This window comes from Mus caroli, unplaced genomic scaffold (genome assembly GCF_978045245.1).
Source record: "Mus caroli unplaced genomic scaffold, Mus_caroli_1 scaffold_1, whole genome shotgun sequence".
Classification (NCBI taxonomy): domain Eukaryota; kingdom Metazoa; phylum Chordata; class Mammalia; order Rodentia; family Muridae; genus Mus; species Mus caroli.
In genome coordinates, this window is record NW_028227256.1 from 6,845,418 (window position 1) to 6,864,731 (window position 19,314).

At 40.5% G+C, this 19,314-nt stretch overlaps 1 protein-coding gene, 1 long non-coding RNA gene and 1 other non-coding gene across 3 annotated transcripts in view; 1 reads left to right on the forward strand and 2 right to left on the reverse strand.

Annotated features, from left to right (window-relative positions):
* The window catches only part of Mcmdc2 (minichromosome maintenance domain containing 2), a 32,701-nt gene extending 17,651 nt beyond the window's left edge, over positions 1-15,050 (forward strand). The window contains exons 10-14 of the mRNA XM_029484027.2: positions 3,684-3,850; positions 4,929-5,108; positions 6,871-7,013; positions 11,498-11,607; positions 14,739-15,050. Of these exons, the coding sequence (XP_029339887.1) occupies positions 3,684-3,850; positions 4,929-5,108; positions 6,871-7,013; positions 11,498-11,607; positions 14,739-14,905 (767 nt within the window). The 3' untranslated portion in view covers positions 14,906-15,050. The remainder of the gene's footprint in view (positions 1-3,683; positions 3,851-4,928; positions 5,109-6,870; positions 7,014-11,497; positions 11,608-14,738) is intronic.
* Positions 15,051-16,524: 1,474 nt separating this feature from the next.
* On the reverse strand, positions 16,525-18,505 carry LOC110303030 (uncharacterized). Its single transcript, XR_002378895.3, has 4 exons — positions 18,394-18,505; positions 17,103-17,211; positions 16,824-16,892; positions 16,525-16,657 (listed from the first exon to the last, which is right to left on the reverse strand). It is a non-coding gene; the product is annotated as an uncharacterized LOC110303030 (long non-coding RNA).
* LOC115032440 (small nucleolar RNA SNORD87) lies at positions 16,964-17,050 on the reverse strand. The gene has a single exon (XR_003838117.1). It is a non-coding gene; the product is annotated as a small nucleolar RNA SNORD87 (small nucleolar RNA).
* Positions 18,506-19,314: the final 809 nt, after the last annotated feature.

Here is a 19,314-nt window from a genome sequence, read left to right on the forward strand (position 1 = left end):
CATGGTTTTTATGGCTTACCTATCCCATGGTAACTTCTCCTTCTCCTCCTGGACCTTCTTCTCCCTCATGATCCCTCTCTGATCCCCAAGCCCAGGAAACCTAAACTCCACCTACCTCCCTCTGCCCAGCTATTGGCATCTTTATTTACCAATTACAGAGAACTTGGAGCCAAATTGTACATGCAGACTCTCTCATCTCTGGGACAACCAGATCTTAGGGGCCTGCACTTAGAATTACAATAGATAACAAAAGACCAAACTCAACACACTTCAAATATAAATTTGTAGGGTGAGGTGCTGTTTCCCTAATTGGTTCTTGATTTGGTCAATAAAGAAGGTGGAAGCTGCGGGTCAGTAGTAGTGCACGACTTTAATCCCAGCACTTGGGAGGCAGAGGCAGGCAGATTTCTGAGTTCGAGGCCACCTGGTCTACAAAGTGAGTTCTAGGACTGCCAGGGCTACACAGAGAAATCCTGTCTCAAAAAAAAAACCAAAAAAACAAACAAACAAAAAAAAGAAGGTAGAAGCTAATTGATGGGTGAAAGGTAACGGTGGGACTTCCAGGTCCCAGGAGGAAGAAGGGATGAGAGGAAGGAGAAAGGGCTTTTCAGCCAGATTTTGGAATTAGAAGAAAGCAGCAGTCATGTAAAATCTTGGGGAAATTAGAACTGGTGGCCTCTGCCACCAAGGAGGTCACTGGAGACTGTCTGATAAAGGCTAAATTGATAAGATTAGGGCAGAAGGTTCTTGCACCCAGCAATTGTGCTATCTGACAAGTTTTTTTTTTTTTTAAAGATTTATTTTATTTATTATATGTAAGTACACTGTAGCTGTCTTCAGACACTCCAGAAGAGGGCGCCAGATCTCGTTGCGGATGGTTGTGAGCCACCATGTGGTTGCTGGGATTTGAACTCTGGACCTTCGGAAGAGCAGTCGGGTGCTCTTACCCACTGAGCTATCTCACCAGCCCCCCAAGTTTTAAATTAATAAAGCTGTCTAAATGTTTTCTTCCACGGAGCAAAGGTGGGCAGAGAAAGCCAGAAGCCACGAGGGGCCGGTGGAGTGTGGATAGCAGCTCCCAGCTTTCCAGGTTGGGGTTGGTTGCTATGGATCCTGAGCTAAGGCAGGAAAGGCAGTAGTCGCTGGCTGTAGGAGCTAAGCTGGGAGGAAAGGGCAAGTCAGGAGTGGGACCAGCAGCAACTGATCTCAGAGCTAAGCTGGGAGCTAGGGCCATGGTCCCAGGCAAAGAAGGAAACATGTTTTTAAAATTTACATGCAACATAAACTCTATATTCATTAAATGCTAACTCCCTATTTCTGTCTATTAGCCCCTGGTAATATTCATTCCATTTTCTGTCTTTATGAACTTGTTTATGAATAGAAATTTCATTCATTTTTTAAGGAGCTTTGTTTTAAGGTTTATTTATTATATGTAAGTACACTGTAGCTGTCCTTAGACACCCCAGAAGAGGGCATCAGATTTCACTACAAATGGTTGAGAGGCACCATGTGGTTGCTGGGATTTGAACTCAGGATCTTCGGAAATGCAGTCAGTGCTCTTAACTGCTGAGCCATCTCTCCGGCCCGAATTTCATTCATTTTAATGCTGAAAAATGTCCATTCATTTATTACATTGACAGATATCTTGTATCCACTTCTTGCTAGTTGTGAATAATCTGCTATGAGTATTTGCCTTAGTTACTTTTCAATTGCTGTGATAAAACACCATGACTAAGACAACTTAAGAAGAAACTATTTAATTTGGGGCTTATGGTCCCAGAGGTTTTGAATCTATGACCATTAATGGTAGGGAGCATGGCAGCAGCAATGGCATAGGGGTTAAGAGCACTGGCTGCTCTTCCAGAGGACCCAGGTTCAGTTACCAGCACCCACATGGCAGCTCACAACTTAAGTCCAGTTCCAGGATATCTGATACCCTCACACCGATGCACATAAAGTAAAGTAAAATTAATTATTAAAAAAAGAAAAAGTATAAATATAAGTTTATATAAAAATATGTTTAAAGGTAAAGCTGTGCATACTCGTACTTTTTTGTTGTTGTTGTTTGAGACAGGGTTTCTCTGTGTAGCCCTGGCTGTCCTGGAACTCACTCTGTAGACCAGGCTGGCCTCAAACTCAGAAATCGGCCTGCCTCTGCCTCCCGAGTGCTGGGATTAAAGGTGTGCGCCACCACCTCCCGGCGTACTAGTACTTTTAATAGAAGTATTTTTCCTGCTCTTTTAACAGCATAATAGCCTTTTTGTTTGTTTGTTTCCATTGGGCTCCACTAAGTAGTCCTGCCAACTAGAATGGCAAAAAGAACTTTAAAGAATTGATAAGAATTGAGAATGTGGAACCTCTGAATTCTTGTGTATTGTTATAGGGAGTAGAAAATAGTGCAATCATTGTGAAAACTGCTTGGGCAATTTCTATGAGGCTAAGGCTTCACAGTCCAGGGTAAAGAAAAGTATAATTCAATAGTTAATCATAACTCTACATAACATTAAAAATAAAGCTTACTTCTGAGTATGTCTGGAAGTCATTCCAGAGAGGATAAGTTAGCCCACCCGGCATGGAGGTGGCACCTTTACTGAAGGTAAAGAGCAGAACAGAGCCAGGCCGTGGTGGAGCACACCTTGAATCCCACACTTGGGAGGCAGAGGCAGGCGGATTTCTGAGTTCGAGACCAGCCTGGTCTACACAGTGAGCTCCAGGACAGCCAGGGCTACACAGAGAAACCCTGTCTTGAAAAACAAACAAATAAACAAACAAAAAGAGCAGAACATTCTTTGTTTTTTGACTATCATGATGTGAGCTGCTCTGCTCTGTCATGTCTTCCCCAGCATGATAGACTAAAACTTTAGTACCACAGTCTAAGGAGCTTTCTCTTGAAGTTGCTTATATGAGGTAGTTTTTCATAGTGACAGAAGTCTAACATGCGTGAATACAAAAGACTGTTAAATGAATCATAAGATTAATTGGAATTCACTTAGAAGTCAGAGTCCTAGGAATAAAGTTAAATCAATAGACTGAATGTTATGAAGTGTGAAGGAAATAAAAATAAGTGTGTGAGTAGGATAGTACGTTTTGTTTGTTTGGGTTTTAGGTGGAAGAAGGCTTTGACAGCTTTGGTTTTGAACATGCTGAATTGAAATACTTTCTTCCTCAGTCATAAATCATAGTATCTTTGACTTCTGACATCCCCTCATGAATAGACTACTTTCTATCACTTTTTTTTTTTTTTTAAGCACATAAGGGACATTCCTGAGTTGGCTGTGGCTCAGTTGGTAGTGTGCACAAAGCCCTGCCTGGGGTCTATCCAAGGACCACATGCACTGTTCATGGTGTCTTCACTCTCTGATTTAGTAGAATTTAATATGATATTTTTTATTAATTTGTAGACTTACAGGATATCTACTAGAATAACAAAATCTTTAAAGATTGACAGTAAAAACTGTTCAGATGCCGGGCGTGGTGTCACACGCCTTCAATCCCAGCGCTTGGGAGGCAGAGGCAGGCGAATCTCTAAGTTCAAGGCCAGCCTGGTGAGTTCCAGGACAGCCAGGGCTACACAGAGAAACCCTGTCTCGAAAAAAAAAAAAAAAATAAACAACAAAAAAACCTGTTCAGATGTGCAATGTCTAAGTTCTTAGCTAACACATGGATCGTTTCTTGTGATGCAGCTTTGGAGAGCAGAAGCATTACAGTGTTCATCCCAGGAAAGAAGTTTGGGGATGATTTCGATCAGCAAATGACTTTTCCCATTCAGTGCAGTTTTTGGTCTTTTGTTGACATGGATTCATCTTCAAGGAGAAATGTGCAGAAAACCAGTACTCTGATTGGTCAGATGGTAAGGGTTCTGACTATTTTACTGTTAGGATATTATTGAATAATGTTTAGGAGGCCACCTGTAATCCTAGTACTTGAGACCTGGAAGCAGGATTAGAATTCAAGGTCATCCTCAGCGTTGTGAGTTTGAGGCCATCCTGGGCTACATGAAACCCTGTCTTTAAAAAAAAAAAAAAAAAAAAAAAGGAGCTTTTAAATGTTTTTCAGAGAACTGTTAGTATGTTTTCACACTCTTTTCTGCTTCCACCCTCTTCTCTCTTACATCTTCCTCATTTCTTAGGTAACATCTTCCTCATTTCTTAGGTAAGACTTCACCATGTAACCAAGATGGTGCTGTAACTCATTATATAGCCTAGACTGGCTCAAACTAGCCATCATACTGAGTGCCGAGAGCTGGAGTGCAGACATGCCCTGGTATACCCGATGTTGTTGCTGTTGTTGTACTTATATACTTTATCAGACATTACAGCTGAATAATGACCCAGTTGTGAATGTTTGTGAGGTTTTTTTGTCTGAGCTACATCCCACCCCTAAAATTTTCACTCATGCAAATCAGATGTCTATAGAATATAGATGTCAATAGAAATTTCTGTTTCAAAGTTGAGAAGTGTGTGTGTGTGTGTGTGTTTTCAAAGTTGACATCAATGTCTTCCTCAACTGCAGTCCACCTTGGTTTTTGAGCGGTCTCTCTCTCTGAAACTCACACATTTAGCCTAGTCCTGCAAGCTCACGGGATCTTTCTGTGTCCACCTCCCCACCACTGAGATTACAAGCACTTGTTGTGGCACCAAGCCTTTCTGTCTGGGCTTTGGAGGATAGAATTCAATTCATCCTCCTCATTCTTTACTGACTGTGCATCTCCTGAGCCTTAGAAGGCTTTACTAAATATTTAATAAATACTCAGTAAGAACTTTCTTAAAATGTTGCTTTCCACAAATGTTGACATTTTCCCCAGAAATTACTTTAAACTGTAGTTAATACTGAAATAATCACTAGATAGTTAAATACTAGAATGATCAATTTGTATTTAACTATTTCCAGTTACTTAGCTGTGTGTCCTACCTCTGTGTTTGCTGCAGGACTGCAGTTTGATTCCAGCCAACCTTGCAGAGGCATTTGGATTACTGATTAACTGCAGGGAGGCATCTCCGTGCCACCCACTTCTTCCTACGGTGCAGCACACTTTAAAGAAAGCAGTGGAGCCTGAGGGGCGGCTGTACTTAGCGTCTAAGCAGTTCACAACCGAAGACTTTGAAAAGGTAAAGTTAGAGAAAATGATTACTCAGAATGCCTACTCGTTTCTCAATTATTTATTTTTTATCTTTACATTTATTTACTTATTTATTCATTTGTGTGGTGTGTGTGTGTGTGCCCATGCATGCATGTATTTTGCATGTGTGTGGACACAAGTGTAGCCCAGCACACATAAAGGTCATAGAGTAACTTTGTAAAATGCAGTTCCCTCCTTCTGTGGCTTATGGGGATCAAACTCAGGCTGTCAGGCTTGACAACAGTGCCTTTACTCACTGAGTCAGCTCACCAGCCCAGTTCTTAATTTAATAGAAGTCTATTTTGGCATTATTTTTTTCTTCTTCTAGAATTTTATCTAGTTCACTTTTTGTTTGTTTTTTGTTTTTGTTTTTTGAGACAAGGTTTCATGTAGCCCAAGCTGCTTGGACCTCACTATGGTAGCCAAGAATAGTCTTGAACCTTCTGCTTTTTGTTGTTGTTGTTGTTGTTTGTTTTTGCTTTTGTTTTTTTGGTTTTTTTTTTTCGAGACAGAGTTTCTCTGTGTAGTCCTGGCTGTCCTGGAACTCACTCTGTAGACCAGGCTGGCCTTGAACTCAAGAGATCTGCCTGCCTCTGCCTCCCAAGTGCTGGGATTAAAGGCATGCACCACCACTCCACTGCCCAGCTCATTTAATTATTTTATGTATGTGAGTACTCTGTAGCTGTCTTTAGATTCACCAAAAGAGGGCATCGGATCCTGTTACAGATGGTTGTGAGCCAATATGTGGTTTCTGGGAATCGAACTCAGGACGTCTTGGGGAACAACCAGTGCTCTTAACTGCTGAACCATCTCTCTAGTCTGATTCTAACTTTCAAGTGCTAAGATTACAGGTATTTGCTACTTATGCTCAGCTGGTATTCTTTCACATAAGCTTGCTTCCAGATTTTTAATACTGTATGTACATTGTATAGAAAAAAATAACACTATTTAAAGAAACGTTCATATCCAAATGTTAAGCTTATTTCTTCTACTATCATCTAAATATCCATAGCTTTAAAAGGATCAATGTATTTAAAAAGAATATTTGTATAGAAAATTAAGCTTGCCATGTGAGTATAGTTATTCACATCATGACTTCAATTTTTTTAAAAGTAATCTGTTATTCAAAAGAAAAACAAGACACATAAAACATTTAGGGCAACTTAAATGCTGAGCTGAGTATTGCTGTCTCTAAATATATATGGAATTCAGAAATAAAAATATGAATATAGAATGCAAGAAAACCTTAAGGAATAAATAAGAATTTAGTTGGGCATTGAGAAATGATTGAAAAAAAATGCCAGATGATGGTGGTGCGTGCCTTTAATTCCAATGTTCAGAAGACAGAGGCAGGCAGATCTCTTGTGAATTCAAGGACAACCTGCTCTCCAGAGCAAGTTCCAGGACAGCTAGGACTACATAGGAAACCCTGTCTTGAAAACTCAAAGACAGAAAGAAATGAGAGTCTGGGAGAGGTGAGACTTTCCCCACTGGAAGCAGAGAATCAGCCAGTTCCAGTGCACAGTCTACTTCTGCACAGTCAGAGAGGCTATTCTAGGTAAAGGTTCATACTTGTTACAGCAGAAGGGAATGACGTAAAATGCTCAGTGACTTGGAAATGGCCCAGATATTTACTTAAGCTTGATGTAAAAAATATGGAAACTTTTAAAAATCACATGCCAGCACACTTTGATATTATAATGAATCCATCATAAAATTAAATCTCTTAATTTTTTATATTTTTAACTTAGCTACTGGCTTTTGCAAAGAATTTGAATGTGGAATTCAGCTTGGAAGCAGAAAGAATGATTCATGGCTATTATCTAGCAAGTCGCAGAATAAGGACAGATTCTATACATGGATCAAAGCTGTCAGCATCTGCATTAAAATATTTGTAGGTATTCAAGTCAGGATTATAAGGTTAAAATTGACTTTAGACATGAACATAATTAACTTGTTTTTATATTTGTTTTTCTGTTTAAGATTGGTTGGTTGATTATTTACTTTGTTTTAGAAAAGTTTAAGATGACTTAATGACTTCCTTTGTTATAGTTTTAAGTCATTCAGACCACCAATAACTCTTCTCCCTAAATTATTTCTGATGGATATGCCTGAGAAAATTACAAAGATTTCAAGGCAAATGATTGATATTTGTTTTTGGTTTTGGTTTTTTGGATTTTTGGTTTTTTTTTTTTTGTTTTTCGAGACAAGGTTTCTGTGTAGCCCTGACTGTCCTGGAACTCTGTAGACCAGGCTGGCCTCGAACTCAGAAATCTGCCTGCCTCTGCCTCCCAAGTGCTAGGATTAAAGGCGTGGGCCACCACCGCCCGGCCAGCAAATGATTGATTTTTTTTAATGTGGTTGTTTGTGTTTCAAATAAGTTGTAGTTGGGCCTAAAGAAATTTTCTTTCCTATTAAGTAATTTATTTATTATTCATACGTGCATAGAATGTGTTTAGATCCAATATACCTCCATTGCCTCCCTCTGAACTCCTCATTTATGTATTTAGTGTAGCGTCAAGAATTGAACACAAGACTTCTGTATGCAAGGCAAGCACTCTATCAGTAAGACATTTTCCCAGCCTGGTCCTTGTACTTTAAAACACATTAATAAATGCATTGTTGTTCTTTTAGGAAGTAAATAATGAATAGTTCATATTATAAAAGAAATTACGGACATCACAGAGTCTAAATGAGTAGTGTTGGGGGCTGGAGAGATGGCTTGGCGGTTAAGAGCACTGACTGCTCGTTCAAAGGTCCCGAGTTCAAACCCCAGCAACCACATGGTGGCTCACAACCATCTGTAATGAGATCTGACGCCCTCTTCTGGTGTGTCTGAAGACAGCTACAATGTACTTACATATACTAATAAATAAATCTTTAAAAATAAAATAAAATAAAATGAATAGTGCATCCTGCTAACACTGTGTATTCCTGCCCATGCCCCAAGAGGTAATCACACTGTTAACAGTTTTGCATTGTAGGCTCACAGCTGCACTCAGATTTTTTCTGTGTGTGCTGGGGACTGGACTTAGGTTCTTGTGCTTGTGTAACAAGCCCTTTACTGGACCATCTTTAAGTGTATGTATGTTTGTCTATATTTGTTCTTTTAAAGATTGATTTATTAATTATGTATACAGTATTCTGCCTGCATGTATCCTGCAGATCAGAAGAGGGCACTAGATCTCATTATAGATGGACATGAGCTGCCAAATGGTTGCTGGGAACTAAACACAGGACCTCTGTAAGAACAGCCAGTGCTCGCCGGGCGTGGTGGCGCACGCCTTTAATCCTAGCACTCATATGTATCAAAAGATGGCCTAGTCAGCCATCACTGGAAAGAGAGGCCCATTGGACATGCAAACTTTATATGCCCCAGTACAGGGGAACGCCAGGGCCAAAAAAATGGGAATGGGTGGGTAGGGAAGTAGGGGGGAGGGTATGGGGGACTTTTGGAATAGCATTGGAAATGTAATTGAGGAAAAGATGTAATAAAAAAAAAAATCCTAGCACTCGGGAGGCAGAGGCAGGCGGATTCTGAGTTCGAGGCCAGCCTGGTCTACAAAGTGAGTTCCAGGACAGCCAGGGCTTTACAGAGAAACCCTGTCTCGAAAAACCAAAAAAAAAAAAAAAAAAAAAAAAAAGAACAGCCAGTGCTCTTAACTGCTGAGGCATCATCTCTCCAGCCCTGAATGTTATATTTAAGTCAGTATGTTAAACATATATATAAGCAAACAAATATATTTTATATTGTTAATAAATACATTCTGTTTTCCCAAATGAAATTATACACACATAGCCACATCAGTATCACTGTGTTGAGAATGTGATATTATGGTGTGGCTCTATCATAGTTTATAGTTCCTTACTTAGAGCCCATTACTCCATTTGACATAGTAAAATACAATCTCAAGTTATTAAGATCAAGAGTAAAATAATCCAATAAACAAATTAAGTGTGTAGGAAGCTCCATGCATGGGTCTATGGCAATAGATATGTTAATTACTTTCTTCCACTATATGGTTATTTAAATAAAACTGAAAATGGGGAAAGCAAGCCAAGGTAAAATCAACTCCTTAATGAAAATTTCTAAGTACTAATCAGAATTACATAATAAAGTCATATATATAATACTCACAAAACTACACTGCATCAGTTTTGAAGTTCCACTATCTCATGTTGCCTTTTGTCTGTGGTAAGACACTCCGTACTTAAACTTCTATAACCTTATATTACATATGACTATATGGCCCCCAAATCAGGCAGAGTTAATTTTAATATAACTACCTTTGTATATTGTATGGACAAATACTGAGAGTGGGTATGGGTTTATAAGAGCTAGGTAAAAGAACACTTACTGAGAAAACTCATTAAGTCTTCAGTTTTCTCCTCTTCTGTAGAATATTCATTTCTCTCTCATTTTATGAAGGTTCCACACGTATTTTTCAGGATTCTGAATGAGGACACTAGGGTTACAATAATCAAATATGGCCAGGCATGGTGGCGCATGCCTTTAATCCCAGCACTCGGGAGGCAGAGGCAGGCGGATTTCTGAGTTCGAGGCCAGCCTGGTCTACAGAGTGAGTTCCAGGACAGCCAGAGCTATACAGAGAAACCCTGTCTCGAAAAACAAACAAAACAAAACAAAACAAAACAAAACAAAATCAAATATGTTACATTGAGAGATGCTCACAGATTTGAATTATGATCTTGATCTAGCAAAAGGTTAATAAAAATAAATGTAAAGTCTCCAACCCAATATGAGATTTCATTCTGTGTTTAATGTGAACAAACATAAAATGACTTATCATTTTGAGATTTAAGTTGTATTAATAGAACATGTGGGCTGGAGACGGTTAAGAGCACTGACTGCTCTTCCAAAGGTCCTGAGTTCAAATCCCAGCAACCACATGGTGGCTCACAACCATCCGTAATGAGATCTGACGCCCTCTTCTGGTGCATATGAAGACAGCTACAGTGTACTTATGTATAATAATAAATAAATATTTGGGCCGGAGCGAGCAGGACCTACTTGAGTGAGCTGGGTTGACCAGAGCAAGCAGAGGTCCTAAAAATTCAATTCCTAACAACCACATGAAGGCTCACAACCATCTGTCCAGCTACAGTGTACCAATAAACATAAAGATAAATAAATAAATCTTTTTTAAAAAATAGAACATGTTTTAAGAGCAAGGAAATGAGAGCTCCATCTTATCTCCACTCTGACAATTAAAAGAAACACAGGATACTATATTGTAAAGGTTAACCAAATCAGCTCATAAGGAAAATAGCTGCAATGTTAAGAAAGTTGTGTTTCCCCAGATGTTGTGACACACACCTTAAATGCCAGCACTCAGAGGGCACAGGCAGGTGGGTACCTATGAGTTCACTGCCAACCTGACAGCAAGTTCCAAGATAGCTGGGGCTACAGAGAGACTTTATCTCAAAAAACCAAAAGACAAGTTATGTTTTATGACATTGTGTGCATGTGTCTGCACCCGTGTGTGTGTTCGAGTGCGTACACAGTTTAGGCTGGAACCCAGGGTCTTGTATCTTTGAACCACACCACTAGCCCTCCTGCCATTACAGACACTAGGAATATTCACATTGGAAAAAATAAACCATGAACCAACTATGAAAATAACTGAACATTTGAAAAGTTGTCAGATTTTGATCTCTAGCTCCAGCATATGGAACGAGACCAGTGGGTGGAGACTACAGTGATAGAGATTATCTTATTCAGTATCCTATCCCCCTATCCTCCTTCACACACACACACACACACACACACACACACACACACACACACACACACACACACTCTTCATGCCCAAGTCTCTCAGTCAGTAAAGTCTACAGACTCAACTTCAGTTCCCTGAATCTCAAGTATCCAGCAGTTACTTAAGAGCCTCACATCTGCCTGATGAAAGCTGAAAGCTATTTCAGGTAAAAAGCAGTTTACATGTTTAAAGAGGTAAGTTACTCCTCCTACAAGGAGTGAGTGGGAGCATATGTTCAAAGGGGTAATGAAGTTCAGGATGCTGTGGACAGAGCTCGCTATATATCAAGAACTTTGAATTGTAAGTTTCCATGGACTTTAGATAGATGAGGGGCTGACAAAGGAACCAAGGATCTATATGTAAGAGATGTTTAGTCAGACTGTTTCCCCTTTTTTGTATTTATTGGAGCAGAAGTCCCCTCCCCTTTATGATAAGTCAGATTTGCCTCTTCTGACACAATTTATTTAAGATTCTGGGAAAGAAATAGCTTAAAAGAAAAATAGTGTGCAGACCTTTAACATGTAGTTCATGTTGTCTTGGTTTGTTCCTGTTTAAATATTATTTTTATGTTTTTACTAACCTCAGTTTTCTTTCTTAGAGTTTCTTTATCTGAAGCTCATGCTCGACTGAACTTAAGGAATGCAGTGCTCAGAGAAGATGTGCTCATTGCAGCCTTATTGTTTGAAATCTCTCTCACACTGAAATATGGTAATGCACTTAGTAATACTAAATATTCTTAGCTTATTAAATTATTGCTACACTTTAAATACTTTAAAATAATTAATCTTTATTGTTATTGGATATGACTTTCTTGAATTTGAACATTTACTGTTTGTTCAAGACAAGAGTTTCAGCATATAGCCCAGGCTGGTTGTGAACTCAAAATCATACTACCTCCATCTCTAAGCTGGGATTCCAGCTATGCCACCATGGTGGTGCCAGTATCATCTGCTAATAAACACTGACTTACGCATGACTGCTATTTGGAGTATCTGTGAGATTAAGTCTCACAGCACAGGCCCAGGCTCACCCTTGACTTGCTGTCAAATCTCAGCCTCCCAAGTACCCAGTTCTCTGGAAAAGCAGCCAGGTTCTTACCACTGAGCTGTTCCTTCTCCTACAGTCAAGCCAAGCACTCAGCTTAGAAGCCCAAGGGGCTTGTACATTATTATACACACATTCCTAGGCGTCCTTCCCAAAGGAGACAGACAGACTATACATTTTATGAAATAGGTTATTGAGAGAAATGATTACTAGAAAACACTGTCATCCTGAATTAAACACTGGTTCCAACAAATACTAAATAGGGGAGATATTAAGTATTTGTACTTGAGCTTACTTAAGGCTGTGTCTTATCAAAGCAGACTTTGTTTTCTAGAACATAGACTGCCCTCCCCACACTCCCTGCCCTCCCACACCTTCTTCCTCCATAACTGGAAAGAACAGAGTGAGAGAGATAAGAATAGGAGGCAAGCAAAGAAAAACAACAAAGAAGCCAAGCAAGAGCAAATAAATGTAAGGGAAAGGAAAAACAAAGAATGTGACGAAGGGGAAACTAAGACAAAGGGGTTTTTAAAAAGGGAAAAAGAATTCCCAATTGTGAATCAAGTCAAACTTTAAAAATGTTAAGAGAAAAGCCAGGTGGTGGTGGTGCACGCCTTTAATCCCAGCACTTGGGAGGCAGAAGCAGGCAGATTTCTGAGTTCGAGGCCAGCCTGGTCTACAAAGTGAGTTCCAGGACAGCCAGGGCTACACAGAGAAACCCTATCTAGAAAAAAAAAAAAAAAGAGAGAGAGAGAAAGAAAATAAAGACTAAAGATCCTGAGTCTTATCTTAAAAAGCAGATAAAGTCAAAATACAAAATATTGTACAAAGGAAACAAGGCAAAAAAGTTACATATATATGATATACATACATATATATCATATATGTATATGAGTATAAATTGCTAATAATGGAAAATGGAAAAGTCGATAAAATATTAGATGGAGAAACAAAAAAACTCCTAAAGTAAAAGATATTGCTTAAAGTGTACAAAGAAAGGGGGAGGAGACAAAGGACAAATAATTTTTTTGATACATTTATTTTAAACTCCAGATTTTAATCCCTTCCCAGTCTACCCTCAAACTGTTCCACATCCCATAGCCCCTCCCCACCTCCCTGTCTCAATGACGATGTCTCCACTCCCCACCCCACCAGACCTCTAAACTCCCTGGGGCCTCCAGTCTCTTGAAGATTAGGTGCATCTTCTCTGACTAAACCCAGACTCAGCAGTCCTCTGCTCTGTGTTGGAGGCCTTAAATCAGCTGGTGTATGCTGCCTGGTTGGTGATCCAGTGTTTTAAGAGATCTCAAAGGTCCAGGTTGAGACTGCTGGTCCTCCTACAGGGTTGCCCTCCTCCTCGGCTTCTTCCAGCTTTCCCCTAATTCAACCACAGGAGTCAGCAGCTTCTGTCCATTGGTTGGGTACAAATATCTGCATCTGACTCACTCAGCGGCTTGTTGGGTCTTTCAGAGGGCAATCAGAGGACAAATAATTTTAAAAATGTCTAAAGAGATGTCCCTGAGGGCTGGAGAAATGGCTCAGCAGTTAAGAGCACTGACTCTTCCTGGGGTCCTGAGCAAACACGTGGTGGCTCACAACCATCTGTAATGGGATCCAATGCCCTCTTCTGGTGTGTCAGAAGACAGTTACAGTATATTCCTATACATAAAATAGATAAAATCTTAAAAAAAAAATGTCCCCAAGACTGGACATGATATGCATGTCAGCTGAACTTGGACAACAGATACTCTAGAGAATTGCAGTAAGTCAAGAATAAAAGAGACTTCTGTAAGGGTTATTTAACCTGAAGGCTGAGATGGAGGGCAGGTAAGAATGCACTGAAGTAAGTACAGGTACTTTCAAGAAAATGAAGTCAGGTGACTAAATCGTTGCCAATCAAGCTATAAACACACACACACAGTATTTAAAAAAAAAAAAACTGAATCTTAAAGGAGTTTTAACCTGGAAATATAAGAATTAGAACGGAGATGGTATTTTAAGTCAAGTGGATGAAGGATGAAACCACCTAAAATACAGAGAATTCTATAACTGACTTTGAAGAATTCATGTTTAGAAATGGGCTGGAAAAAAAAAGAAAAAGCTAACAAGCAGAAACCAGTTTATAGAAGAAAGGTATGTATGGTGTTCCACAAGCTAAGAAAGGGTTTCCAAAGTGAGTGAACACTGGATGCATGCTATGGAAATTACAATTCCGTCTGTTAAGCCAGAGGTTTGTAGTGGAGCTAGAGTAGAAATGAGGATTGGATAGGTGTGGCTTGGAAACAGCCCAGAGACAACTGAACTTTGATGAGGAAAAAAGGGCAGTAGCTGGGGGATGTGGGATCCAGGGAGGGATGGTTTTCTCAAATGTAAATACTAAAGTATTTATGATATACAATAAACTAATGATAGTGTACAGTCAACACTATGATGGCACAGGCTTGTAGTGGAGAGCAGCCTGGTCCTGAGTGTGGGGAGAACCATCAGAGGTGAGGATTCCATTATACAGAACGCGTATAGAGGAATGGGCCTGAGAGAGGGGGGCTCGAGAACCTGGTTGGGTAACGCATACTAAAGACCATTTTATGTTTTAAAATGTTTAAATCAGCTATATGTGATAATCACAGTGCTCAGAGGTAGATACAAGCCAGCCAAGACTACTCAAAATAAAGGGCTACCAAAATAAAACTATGATGAAACTCAATATTCAGTAGTTAACTTTTCAATCCTTATTTTGTTGAAACACACCTCCATTTTTAAGGTCTCATTTACACTCTATTTTGTTCTTCATTTAGGGGCCACTGCATTTTGTGTTGCTCCCAATGCACTATTTCCATTTGAACTGTATAACGAAGAATATTTAGAGCAAAGAGATCTCTACCTGACTCAGTGCCAACAGCAGCTCCAACAGTTTATTGCCACATGTGGACCTGGGACAACTGTCTTTTCTAGTGATGAATAAGCAATTTAAGAATTACCTTTTGAGCCGGGCATGGTGGCGCATGTCTTTGATCCCAGCACTCGGGAGGCAGAGGCAGGTGGATTTCTGGTCTACAGAGTGAGTTCCAGGATCAGCCAGGACTACACAGAGAAACCCTGTCTCGAAGGAAGAAAAAAAAAAAAGTACCTTTCGAGCCTAGTAAAGAAAGAAGTGGATGCTCACAGTCAGCTATTGGATGAAACACAGGGACCCCAATGGAGAAGCTAGAGAAAGCACCCAAGGAGCTGAAGGGGTCTGCAACCCTATAGGTGGAACAACAATATGAACTAACCAGTAACCCCGGAGCTGTCTCTAGCTGCTTATGTATCAGAAGATGGCCTATTCGGCCATCAGTGGAAAGAGAGGCCCATTGGTCTTATAAACTTTATATGCCTAAGTAGAGGGGAACACCAGGGCCGAGAAGTGGGAGTGGGGGATGGGGGAAGAGGGCATGGGGGACTTTTGGGATAGCTTTGGAAATGTAAATGAAGAAAATACCTAATAAAAAAAAAGAATTACCTTTCATGCCCCCATAAGCCTTGGTAGATGTATGATTTCAGAGTAATGGTTCAGATTATGTATCATCTCAAGGCTATTTGTTAGAATGTCATTTAGAGAATGAAATGTGGCCCATCATAATTACAAATATGCAAATAACCCAACATCTAAACCAAGAACAGAAATTTTAAATGTTACCAAGGAGCTTGACATCAAAAGCTTCCTGGTTACTCCAGTGTATATGTATATGACGGACACACACACAGTAGAGAACATTGTAGTGTGAAAAAGGTTGTGCTCATTCTACCCACCAGGTAGCAACACTTTACCTACCAACATACCCAGCTGAAGCTCATTAATTACCAGTGATGAGTTCAAATCACTGCAACTTAATGACCCAAAGTGCCTATGTAAGGCTTTTCTTTATTTAACATGTGCATTATGGGCATATTGCTTTATAAAGCTAAATGTGGAGTTAAGGAAAGCTGTGAGAATCTTATATATGCCTTCTGCTATATACAACCTAAAGACAACATTCCTGGGGTCAAGTAGTCTTCCTGCCAGGAGGTGGTAGGTACTACAGGGTCACACAGCACTTTGTATTTTGGTACTTGATCTGAACAGCAAGTTAATGATATAGTATATACAAGACTTGCTTTGTGCCTTTTCATATGATGTGGTTAAGTCTAGGTCTCTAGGGTAAAAACAAAACAATTCTTATATAAAATAAACAGACAACACACCTGGAAAGCCCAATGTTGGCAATTTCTGTCCTGGGAATCAAATCCAGAGCTCTGTGCCTTGTTAACTTCCCCAGCCCTTACAAAGGCCCAAGTCATCAGAATGTTGAATTTTTAAGCTACTTATTAAACTTAGGAATTCTATTGGTTAAAGATTTAGCCAAGTCTTCACTCAAGGAAATCCAGTTTTAGAGTTTCAAGTGATCCTAGACAGACTGCCTAATCACTTTCCTGCTGTGCATTGCTGGCTACTTACTTGCCAGCCATCAGGATTGTGTTGACAAAAAGTCCGCAGCTCATGAAAGATGAGAAGTTTATTTTACCACAAGAATGACATTTTAAAGAAATTACTGCCCACAGCAATTAAGAATAACTGTTTATTTATATATAACTTATTAATATTAAATTAAATATTAATTTTCACCAATTGCTTCTGTTCATGGTTTCTTGACTTTGTTCATGGTCTTCGTTTTACCTTCCAATATGTAAGCTGCACCTTCCCAAAAGAAAAAAAAACAGTCAGAAACCCAAAATCATTTTTCTTCCATCTCAAACTAGGCCCAGGTGTTCACCCTAATGATCTTCAAAACGAACTGGCTCCAGTCCCTCAGTGTTATCAAACATTACCGAATCCAGATACATGACTGATCAAGCAAACTTACCCAAAACAATAAAGGGTCTTTAGGAATCGCAGCTCCCAAAGCTGGACATCCACTACAGCCACCTCCATGCTGGGGAGATCAAACAGTAACCCATTTTAACAATAGCATCACATGTTAGTTATTTGCATCCTCTATATACTGCTGGCATCTCAGTCTTTTAAGATTCTCTCTTCAAAGAAACACTCAGCTGGGTAAACGGCAAAAATTTAAGTCATCATTGTGCCAGCTATTAAGGCCCTGTTAATCAAACCACAAAGAAAAAACACACACAATTTGTACCTTGCTATTGGCAAATGTAGTCCTGGTAGCTTGTTTCAATCACTCTCCATGACAAGTTTTTAGAAAATATTTGTTCAAGCACCTTCAAATGAGACCGGTTTTGTTGCACCTAAAAATTAAAATATTTGTGAACTCTCATTTTACTTCCATGTTTTAGTACTTTGTATGAGTGTGCACTGGCTACTTTTATGTCAACTTGACACAAGCTAATTACTGGTATAGTAAGCTACAATTGTAAAAATGCATCCTTAAGATAGGGCTGTGGGCAAGCACGCCTGTAAGGCATAATCAGTGACTGGGGTAAGGGGGCAGCCACCACCCCTGGGCTGGAGGTCCTGTGTTCTCGAAGAACCAAAGAGTAAGCTAATAGCATCATTCCTCCATGGCTTCTGCATCTGCTAACTCCAGGTCCCTGTGGTGCTTGAGTTCCTGTCCCATCACCCGTCCATCACAGACAGAAAAGCATTTTACTCACGCCCTTCACTGCCAGTACTAACTTAAAGTCATATCCTACTTAACTCCAACAGAATTAATGATTGAACCGATTACTGGTGATAACTTATGACCTGCAAAACGATGAGAAATCCTTAATCATTTTCTTATTTGAAACGCTGAGTTTACAGAAATCCAGAGTACCCAATTTAGCTTATAGATACCAACAGTAAAGTATAACATACAGGTCTGAAATGTAGTGTTCTTTTGTATCCATACGCTTCAGAACTTACTAGCACCTTCTTTTGCCAGCATCCCCACCCTGTGTGGCTTTCAGGAAGTTCGAAAATTTTGCTCCAACTTTAGATCATACTTAAGGGTTGATCCAGGAATACAAATTTTTTAGAGTGATGCCAATACTTCAGATCAAACTATTAATCTTTTAAAAAAAGGCCTAAAATTGGCGGTCTTAACATCTTAGAAGCAATACTTTTCCGCCTCTGTAAAATTTCCTATAGAGAAATGGATTACTCACTTAGGAAGCCTGAAATGACCGCATGGTGGCTTTTCTTGGGGATACAAAGGGACTCCGGCCAGGGTGCAGGCCCATGTGAGAGCGGCCGCTTCTCCCTGCACTTCGAAGCGTCCAGAGGAGCAGACCTTATAAGTAAGCTCGGTTAAGATTTGGAGACCATCTCAAAACGCGAGCGCGCGGCAACGCGCCCCGCCGCTCACGGCGGGCCAAGGGCCACACCAAACCCGGGAGCCATGGGGCCCCGGTACCCGGCTAGTGACCGACGCCGCCAACAAGGAACCCCTCTCCGCACACACGGCCTTAAGTAGACCGCAGGATTCGCACCTGGAAGAGCCCAAGGACACGCCGGGTTCGGCCGCCCGCGGCCTCCGCTGTGCGCCATGCTGCACCGTCAGCTTGCGCTCCATGGCGCTGCCGGGAAAGGAAGTGGCCCAGCGTGCGCGACCTTAAGGCGTTCCTGCAGGCCCCGCCTCTTCCGGCCAGCCCTCTTCTGCGTGCTCACCTTCACCCCCTCCTCTTCCTGCTCTGTGTTTCTATTGAGGCAGAGGCAGCAGGTTGTGGGAGTTAATGCGAATACTTCCGCTAGAGCTATTTAATTGATTTTTCAAGTAATGAATAATGCCTTAAAATAGGACAGTCTCCCAGTCCAGGTCCTAATGTTTGCTGGGTCTTCTACATCCTCATCTACTCCAGTGTTTAAAAACCGTTGGTATTAGAAACTATTTAATTTTTTTTCTAAGATTTATTTTATATGTATGGGTGTTTGGCCTGCACGCAAGCCATGTGTGCCTCGCCCACGAACCTGGTACTGACAGCGTTCAGTAGAGATGCCCTGGAACTGGGGTTATATGTGAGCCAACTTACAATGTGGGTGCTGGGAATCTAACCCTGGGTCGTCTGGATGAACAGTCAGTGTTCTTAACTGCTAAGACATCCCCAGCCACAGCAGCTCCATTAAGAGTTACTGTTCTGGAAGCAGCAAGCACACGGACACACTCACAGAAAGAGAGAGAAAAATTGGTTGTCAGAAAAAAAAAAAAGAGAGTGCCGGGCGTGGTGGCGCACACCTTTAATCCTAGCACTCGGGAGGCAGAGGCAGGCGGATTTCTGAGTTCGAGGCCAGCCTGGTCTACAGAGTGAGTTCCAGGACAGCCAGGGCTACACAGAGAAACCCTGTCTCGAAACAAACCCAAAGAAGAAGAAAAAAAAAAAAAAAAAAAAGAAAGAAAGAAAAGAAAAAAAGGA